Consider the following 10,064-nt stretch of genomic DNA (forward strand, 5'->3'; position numbering starts at 1 on the left):
CATGTTTCGTGTATGGCATTGTTGATGAAAAGTTTGCATGGCTCATCAAGATTTCTTGTTTTAGAAGTATGTTATGAGATATGCCATGTAAGCATCCAATATAGACGAAGTCTTAGGCAAAGCTTTTCTCGTGTGCCTTGTCAATGTTATTAGGGTTTAGGTAAAATCTTTGTTTACCTAATGCATTTACTAAGCATATGTACATGCATATGTGGGCTCACATGCATATGTTGGTTTCCTTGATTATCTACTTCCAAACAATCATTTTAAGAAAGATTTTATATAAAAAACAAAGAAATGTAAGAACTCTAAGCAATTCCAAACAATCATTTTCAAGAAACCCTAAAACCAAAGAAACAAAAGAATTCTAAACGGCTCAAATATGACTTCTAACTACTTTACCACCTTCCTTGGAATTATGTCCCATGAAAGTTCCACTACACTAGATATTATATTACTACGAAAATACCACTAGGGATTAACATGAAGTGTGTATTCCTTCGTGTTATCAAGATTTGAAAATGATGTCTTTCACAACTCCACGTGCCATCAATCACACAAAACTCCTCATAAGGATCACATAATAAGGAAATTTCCATATAAGGAAAGTGGTTGAATTTCGATGGCCTTTTGAGGTCGACAAAGCAATAATGACTTTGTGTTCATATCATCATGATGTTTCTCATCTAATGTTACCTTTGATGCATCACTCCATCATATCTAAATACGCACATAATCTACATGTGATTATTTTGTTTGTGAAGGGCTTGGTTTCAATTCTAATCCACTTCATCCTAATTGTGATTGATAAATTTAGACCATATATAGGGTAGAAATCTTAAATCTTCATTAATGATTAAACTTGCTATTATATGGTTGGGCTACAAATCAATATCATTTTTGAGGTTTTATTGTTTGCAATGTATTTTCCAATATACCAAGAAGTTAAGTTTTCTCACTAATATTGTCTAGACACATGTAAACATCGCATGCTCATGGGAGATATTCAAGAACCAATGGTGGATGGTCTATTTTGTTAGGACCTCTAACATCTCAAATGTGGTCGCATTTACATCATTTGTGTGGTTCTTTTAGTTGTTAGCAAGTTCGATGTCTTGTGGTGGAGTACAAAACTTAGGATTTTGAATGTCTCTATTAAACTTTTTTGATTCCCCCATGATAATGGTTCTACATACATTTCTTGATTATTTTCGAGTTTGTTGGCTATATACTCTTTTAACACATGAGAACTATGTTGTATTAGTGGCAACTAATAAATAAAAGTGGTAAATCAATAGAAACGGCTATCTTGTAATATTTATTCAATTATCCAAATTTCATACCCACTCATTGCCGAAAAAAGATTCCAACGGTACAAATAAAAGGAAGATTACAAAAAACGTCCCGACTAAAAAAATACAATCTTGAATACCACAAATCAATTGAAAAAGGGTCTTGCATTGGCTTTACTTATTCACAACAAGGTTCCTTGTGTATCAATATTACAAAAGTAGTTGTTCGAACCAAAGGCACCTTCTCCAACCACAAGTTAAGAATTGTGCAAGTCCCAAAAATCCTACATAGGAAAACATTCAATTCTACCAATGTATTTTTCCTCACTAGAGTGTACACAATCTACCTTTTTCTGTTTTGTGCTCTTATCCTCTCTTTCATAGAAAATTTGAAGGTTTCTCCTCATGCTATTTGTTCTGCTTTTCTTTCTTCCTCTTGCATTCTACTTTTTGTGATGACGGTGAGGGAGCTAGTTGTGTGGGGATGATCAAGACGTGGTGTTGACTAATGATACTATGGTGACAATGGAGTGACCTTTCAAAAGAGCTTTAATCTTTAAAATAGGGTAGCTCAAAACCCTTACCTAGAGGATGTATGTTGTAGGCCCTTGTAGAAGTCCAAAAAAATGTGAATCGCTCTAAAAGCAATAGCAACATTTTTCTTTTAAATTTAAGGATACAAAGCTTCTAATCTCTCATTTATTGCATTGACCCTCACGGCTTAATAGATGGATGATTCTTTGTATGACCCCAGACATTTAAATTATTGTTATCAAGTTGGACCTAGTGAGATTATAATATTTTAGGAACATTATCTAAAAATATGTAAAAGGTTGAAGAGAAGTATTTTACTCCATTATAAATACTTTTTTTGTTATGCATGCCTTTTGCCCAATGAGGATTGCAAAGAAAAGATGGTAAACATACTTAGCTGTTTTGCAACATTCTCCCTCTTCAGGTAAATGGTTCCCATTTTCATTACTATCAAGGTCTTCGCCTAGTTGATCTAGCTATAAAAACAAAATGTTCATTGAATCTAGATGTTAAGATTGCATTTCACATCAATAGACATCTCTCGTCACTCCAATCATGTCCCTTCTTCCACCATAGTATACGATATGGAGAGCTTGATCCTTATTCACTTCGTGTACATGCCATTTTATGGTCGCATGGTCTCAATGTAGTTTTCCATTTCATACATACCAACCACTCTATATTTATAAGGAACAAAGGGGGCTCATAAATATATAAATAACATGATCTAAGGATAAGGTTAAAGAGAAACAATGAGGATAGAGAGTCAAACAAAATACCTCGGGGAAAATGACAATATATAAAAGGATGTTTGTTATACATCTAATACTTGACTGCCAATTTGAAGATGGTTGTCAAAAATTCAATGCTCATCTTTAGATGTCCTTACCAGACCCATGCATGGGTGGGTGGGAAAGGGAGCGTGTGGGGTCCATTGGTTCTAAATGTAGTTTTCTAGGGCACATGCTACATACATTGAGAGACAATCTTTTGACACATATTGAATGCTCAACTTGCATGAGAGCCTAATTTTTTCTTTAGGACTTCTCAATTGAAGGGGAAGAAGACAATAAGTATCAAGGCTACCCATTCAAATGGGAGACCAAGGAGATCATGGAACCCAGAGATTCCGAGAGGGGGAATTAGTGGAATCCAACAACAAACAATTTTAATGGACACAGAAAGATTGCCCATTCAAAAGGTGGGCCAAGATATCCCAAGAGGTAGAATAAGTAGGACTTCTTGAGAAATAACCATAAGGGTACAACGAAGGCCATAGTTCTCAAAAGTTAAGAGTTGGGATGAAATCATATGGGATTATCACGTTATCAAATTGAGGTTTGTTCATAATTATAAGGGATTCTTATTGTTACGGTCCATAAATTCCCATTCTCTATTGAATTCTATGTGGCAGCTATGTCCCATCATATTAATGACCTTCTTGCATTAATTAATTCTAGATATTTTAAACGGGTGCATAAATAAAAAAGTATTGTTTCGAATGAATAGCGAACCTCCTACACATGGAAATGTTTGAGACATCTTGTGTCTAGTTTGTTTTCTAAAAAGTCCCAATTTATAAATGTACAAAACACAAATATTAGCTCTACCTTTCAAGTAAATCTACTTCACCAGAGGAGTATTCTTGTAAACTTTGAAAATATAGGAATATTCTAACAATAGCCAGTAAATTAGTAATATTGATTTTTTGTTCTTGGTATAAATTTGCTAGAAAAAGATTGAAAACCTAATATTCCAAAGATGGTCAATAGCAATGTAAATATGATAAGCAAGGTAACAACATGAAGAATGAAGAATTTTAAATGAATTGACCACAAAATACCATCTTTTAACACACATTTCTCTATATGTTAGAAATTTCTAATGCAGTTACTAGTGAGCCTACTATTTGGTTCCTACTAATGTGAATCTCTCTCTCATGGGTTAAATATATGGTCAAAATGCTTATGGGTTCTTATTACCTACATGTCATACCCTTTGAATGAAGAAAATGAACAAAACTTGAACCTTTATTGATCAAGGCTTGAATGTATTTGAAAGGTTGAATATGTTTTTGGTGTATTTGATAACATGCATTGGAACAAGCAAGTATACGTTACAAACATGCACTAGAGTACAAGGACGTGTTACCCGTTAACACATCTATAGAAATATGTCGCGGAACATGTTGCACCCAAGCCCACGACAAGATATGTTGGTGGACTAAATACGCATCAAAGCCTAGACACTAGCAATTTAGCCCCAAATTTTTGTGCACTAGGTCATTCCTCTATGCACATCATTACAGTTTATTTACTTTAATGTAACTGTGGTATGCCTTCATTACAACTGCTACTTGTAGTGGTGATCTTAGTCAGTATATCAATCATGTAATCTACATGGTATATTTCTATAACTTTAATGAGCACCATAATGAGTCCTTTAAATGAAGACAATCATTGTGCCTTGGAGGAATTCATTTCATAACCAACGCTTTCAAAGAAGAAGACTTCATAAACTGAGTTCATAACTTAGGTGAGATACATTTACCAACCAAACTTTGAATGATTGAGCAAAATAATCATGACAGGTATTACAAAACAAGAGCAATGTCACACTATGAACCTTAGAAAACCTATACAACATTTCTCTCAAATTAGTGTGATGCATATGACAATCACATCAACAAGTAATGATACCTTCCATGTAGCACTTTAAAAACTGAGTGCATAGGGTTCACGCAACAATGATTGATAATCAATAGAACTATAGCACATGCACCACGATTCACAACGATCGTCTTATTTCTATCCATACACATTGACAAACTGATGAATCATTCGATATTCTCCATTTTCAATTGCACAGAACCTACAGGATCACAGATGGCAAACTTCGCTTTTGAAGAACAAACATAAAATCCATTAACAGCATCATGATATCCTAGAAATTGATCGACCAAAACGAAAGGAAAAGTGAAAGACACAACAATTCCTCACAATAGACCTTCAACCATCATTAAAGGAAGGACTGAATTGACAATGTATAAGAATAAGAATGAGGATAGATGGAATTGGAAAAAGGGAAATAGATTAGATAGTTATGTATAAGAGGGTTAATAAAAAATAATGTATGGGTTTCGATTTTGATTTCATTTCGGAACCGGATGTGTTCCTTAGCCATGACGAGATGACTTGAAGGATCGGGACGGTTGCATTTCGCCATTTTTTTCGGGGAGGCGGATCATGTTGTAGGACCAAGCACCCAAGAGACAACCTAAAATGGGACCCACAATGTAAACCCAGAGTGATCTATAGTCATTACTCGCGACTGCAGGCCCGATCGACCTAGCAGGGTTCATCGAAGCTCCGCTTATTGGCCTGCAAATGAGAATACGTCATTAGGAAAAGACATTTGTATGAATAGCAGCCACCATATCTCATCTTTGCTTCACTTCAAGAAACATTAGCATACATAACTTGATTGGGAGTATGGGATGGAAAGAGAGATGATGTGTAGTAAGCTGGGGACCATAGAGCTAGCTAGGATAAGAGGACTTCTATTAGTTTCAATAAGACATTAGGTTCTTAACAATACAATGTGAAAGCAAAAGGATTGATTGTTTGATTGTGGTGCATACATTTCAAAGTCAAGTCAAGAAGGCACATTTCCTGGTCCTTTTGTGTCATACTCCCGGCCCCACCGATCGATGGTTTTTTGGGGGGAAAGTCCGTGGTCATTGTCGAGACTTTTGAAATGTCATTACGTTTGTGTTTCAAAAAAAGGAGGCTCACATATTGTAATAAGTAAATGATGGCCATTATTGGGCTTTTTTCCCAGCTTGTGCAAATAAGCTATTTAAATAACCAAATGAACAAGACATTGTTTATTTATTTATTTATTTTATTGCATGTAGCAAATTACATGATAACATATATAAATAAATAAAAGAATATCTCGTGTCTTTGTAAATTTTAATTAATAATTGTATTACATATAAATGCGTTGTTATTCAAATATGTTAAAATGAATTAAAGAGGGGTCGATCTCTTTCCTATAATTGACATTTTTTGTTTTGCTGTTTTCTGTTTTATGGGTTTCCGTTACAATAAAAACTACCAATTAATATAATATATAGATAATGAAAGGAGTATTAATATTCACAGAGAGAGAGAGAGAGAGAGAGAGAGAGAGAGAGAGAGAGAGAGAGAATTGAAATCGACTCGTTTTTTGTTTTTGGGATTGCGTAGGAAAAAGGAGCCAAAATATAATTGAAAAGGCGGTGCATTAAATGCGGCCGTACGACCTCGTTTCTGTGGCTTTTTGAAATTTTTTGGGCAGTCCAGTCAGTCCATTGCGTTTTTTTCTCCGGATTTTGATTTTTTCGGCCCGAAAGAAGAAAAGTAAATGAAGGGAATGGAATTAGGCAGGCGGTGGTCATTCAAATAAAACCTAACAATATATATATATATATATATATATATATATAGAAGGGATGGATGGATGGATGGAAGAAGAAAACCACAAACAAATGGGAGGCAGAGCAGGGCTCAGCGCGATGATGATAATGATGATGATTCGCAAATTCATTCTCAAAAGAAATTAATGGCTCATTCGATTTCCAAATCTTAAAGCGCACCAAAACCATCCCCACAGGGGAAGAAAAGCAAAAAAGCAAACTTAGAGAGCAAAATGTAGATTTAATTTTTTTTTTCCATTCCTATCTTTTTGTTTTTGCTTTTTTGCTTTTGCTTTTGGTTTTTGGCGCCAACGCCCTTACCCGCCAAAGATGGCATCCAATCCGACGGCTGAGCCGACGGCGAGCCCCGCCAACTCTCCGATCTGCTCTTCAAATAATTCATTGGAAAAAAAAACAGAGATTCATCATTTTGTGTTTACGCAGATAACAAGAAGAAACACACTATGTATGTACTTACGGCCCGGGTGTCGGTCGCGACGGCCGACACTACGAACATGAGCACGAAGGACAAGATGATCTCCAGAACCAATGACTGCGGGTCGGACCCCGCCGGCAATGTCGCCCCCATCTTTGCTACCGACCCCAGGATGAGACGTAGCGTGAAGCTCGCCAATATCGATGCCCCCACTTGTGCCCCCACATATGGAACCACCTTCCAAGAAAACAGGCAAAACCCAAGATGAAGGAGGCAAAACCCAATAACAATAAAAGATATTGATATGCATTATGTAAACTTACAAAGAAGGCATATGCAAACAACTTACTCCTACAAAAAAAAGGAGGCTCCCCTCTCTCTCATGTTCACTCCAATAATGCAATAACAGTAGTGCTCCTGAAAAACATTAAAGTGTGTCTATTTTTCAAAGAAGTTCTTGATTTGTGTGATGGTGACTATTGCTCATCAGCACGAGACAGGGCGATGGAGGAGAGTGTAATTGTCAAGCTTTATCCATGGGGCACACCACCAACAATCAAGCAATGCACATCTTATCTTTTGTTGGAGGAGCATAGCTCACCCATTGCGTGATTATGGATTTGGTATATTCCAATACATCCAATCTCACTTGTCGACTAGGACTCTTATGCACATCATGTTGGAGAATCCATCTATATGCACACCATGATTTTACAATTCTCAAGATTACACCATGCATTTCACATGACATAGTTGGGGCGGCCAAAGCAAAGGGGCACTAATAAATTAAGGTTCATAACTTTTCGGCACAAACATTTTAAAGTTTGCAAATACCAGTCACAATGTTGGTTTTGAATCTCAGAGATCATACATATGGTAGCACACCATGGTGTGAATCACATCATCTGATGATGAGGAACACTTCATTTGTCCATGGATCCAAGGAAAATAGCCCAAGGGGAGACAGGCAGAGATGGGCCGGAGTTCGCATGTGCAAAATGCACAACATCCACTTTTGGGTCAGGTTTGAATCACTCGGACCAGACGGACAAAAACATTCATCTCTCTATGCACAATTAATAGACATATTACATCGAGAGGGAGATGCAGTTAGTAAGGTAGGAAATTGAGAGGGAAATGCAGTTAGTAAGGTAGGAAAGGAAATTGAATGTAATAATAAATAAGAGATGTAATGCACACCCAAGGTGGGGACCAAAAACAAAAAAACATTCAATGTTTCCTATTCACACACACTCTTACTATCTATCTATCTATCTACTACTCACACATAAACACACTCTCGCTCTCCCTCACGTAAAAACTCATGAAATTTGAGAGAACTCGAGTTTGTTACTCGCGCATGGCCCCATCCCGACACCCATATTTTTATTTGTCTTTCCTCCATGTCCCCTCCTTTTTTGTAAAGTATCTTTTACTCCTCATCCATTAGATGATACTTCTCCCCCAATCTCATAGATACCAAAAGATAACACAAAGTGGAGAATCTCTGTTTAATTGTCTGGAACTTAGAGACATCACACTGCAAATCTACACTCTTTACTTTGAGTGCTTCTAAGCTCTTTAGTGTCTAATCGACACTTCTATAAATACTTCTCTTTATTCTTTGTGGGTTTTCCCCCTCGACTTTGAGGTTTCCCACCAGTAATAAAAGTGTTACTAAACAGAACAAAAAGATAACTAAAGATGAAGGGGTCCCAGACCAACTTTAAATGTTTGCGAATGCCGTATCAAGCTTCGCTTAGTCTCCAAACAAAAGAATTCACAAAATCGTCTCCGAACAAAAGAATTCACAAAATCTCTATCACACATGAAATGGAAAGCAAATGAAAGAGAAGTGAGAGGGAGCCAAAATGCACTTACATGGGACCAAGGGAAGTGGCGGACAGTGGCGAAGGCGAGGGTGACCGCGGGGTTCATGTGCGCGCCCGAGATGTGTCCGACCGAATAGATCATGATCATGACCACCACCCCGAATGCGGCCGACACGCCCAAATGTGTGACCGCTCCTCCGCTCTTCTCATCCACCATGGCTGCCCCGCACCCCGCAAACACCAGGATGTATGTCGATATCATCTCTGCACCTATCTACACCACCACCAACACCAACAGATCAAACAAAAGCTTCAAAAAATCCATCTCCATGACAAGACCATTCCAAATTCAAGTACCCAATCCACTCTAACAATGGAGCTCATAAACCCCCCCCCCTGTTACCCCACTACATCTCTCCCATCCTTTCACCCTTCTCATCTTCCCTCTTCATTATGTACCCTAGTTCCCATTCAATCCAACACAAGCACCATTTTATACCCACCGATGGCACTACATCTTCTTTTGCTTGCTTACTCCTCATCTTTCTCTAGATTATATACCTAAAACTTATCAAAACCACCTAAAACATCAGACAGACAGCACATGATTTCCTCTATTTCTGACCCCTCCTACCTTCATGGAGAGTGCTTCACACATAACTACCTTACCTTGTTCAGCTGAATTTGATGACAAAACAAATCAACAAACCAAAGGAAAAGGACGATTGATTAGTTAGAAAAAGCAGGAGAGGAGAGAAACCTTCTGAAGTAAGCCATCATTTGTGAGTGATGAAGGGAGGCAATGCAAGACGGAGGAGGAGGGTGTTTCCATGGAGAAGCAGCAATGGAGATTCTTATTAGTAGGCTGTAAACACATCTCACCATTCATCATACTGGGATGAGCTGAAGGCTCGGCAACACTAACATTAGCAGTAGCATCGTGACTGTGATGGAGATTGAGATGAGGAGGGTTAAATTCTACCTCATGCGATGATGACATTACTGCTAAGATATATCTACCTGTCTATTATCTATGGTTCCAGATATGTATGTATGTATGTATGTATATATAGATATATAGTAGAGGTATGGAGTGATGTCTCTAATGTCTCTGTGTGTAGAGAGAGATAGGCAGGCACACAGAATCTCTCTCTCTAATGGCTCTCACAAGTAAAGGCTCTCATTTGTGTTGGGTCTCCTCTCATAATGCTTCCCTCCTTACACCCCTCTGTTTTAATAACAATGTATACAAATCTCTCTCTCTCTCTCTCTCTCCGAAGACGATAATATAATCTATCTATCTCTCTCTCTCTCTATTGATATATGTAATAATACATATACATATACATAGTCTATAGATATAGATGGTTTCTTTGTAGCTTGGCTTGGCTTTGTTCGAAGACAAGAGTTGGATAGAAGACTCCCTAACATTAAACATCACGGAAAATAATAGAGTGAATGAATGGATCGATCCTACCTAGTCAACTCTCTCTCTCTCTCTCTCTCTCTCA

At 37.4% G+C, this 10,064-nt stretch overlaps 1 protein-coding gene across 1 annotated transcript; it reads right to left on the reverse strand.

Annotated features, from left to right (window-relative positions):
* Positions 1-4,652: 4,652 nt before the first annotated feature.
* On the reverse strand, positions 4,653-9,777 carry LOC147866333 (aquaporin NIP1-1-like). Its single transcript, XM_087316699.1, has 5 exons — positions 9,314-9,777; positions 8,603-8,827; positions 6,764-6,958; positions 6,607-6,668; positions 4,653-5,206 (listed from the first exon to the last, which is right to left on the reverse strand). The coding sequence occupies exons 1-5, from the start codon at positions 9,551-9,553 to the stop codon at positions 5,002-5,004; spliced, it is 927 nt and encodes a 308-aa protein (XP_087172825.1). The 5' UTR covers positions 9,554-9,777; the 3' UTR covers positions 4,653-5,001.
* Positions 9,778-10,064: the final 287 nt, after the last annotated feature.

This window comes from Azolla caroliniana, unplaced genomic scaffold, assembly GCF_043228905.1.
Source record: "Azolla caroliniana isolate FFs.n. ecotype wild unplaced genomic scaffold, voAzoCaro1.0.p SCAF_3, whole genome shotgun sequence".
Lineage (NCBI taxonomy): Eukaryota > Viridiplantae > Streptophyta > Polypodiopsida > Salviniales > Salviniaceae > Azolla > Azolla caroliniana.

What these genes read in the sequence shown, in the direction of transcription:
- LOC147866333 (XM_087316699.1), bottom strand. Translation starts at nt 9,553, where the DNA reads ATGTCATCATCGCATGAGGTAGAATTTAACCCTCCTCATCTCAATCTC. An exon ending in GCCACTTCCCTTGGTCCCAT is followed by an intron (nt 6,959 to 8,602) that starts GTAAGTGCATTT and finishes TTTTCTTGGAAG; the next exon opens with GTGGTTCCATATGTGGGGGC. An exon ending in TTGGATGCCATCTTTGGCGG is followed by an intron (nt 5,207 to 6,606) that starts GTAAGGGCGTTG and finishes TCTCATTTGCAG; the next exon opens with GCCAATAAGCGGAGCTTCGA.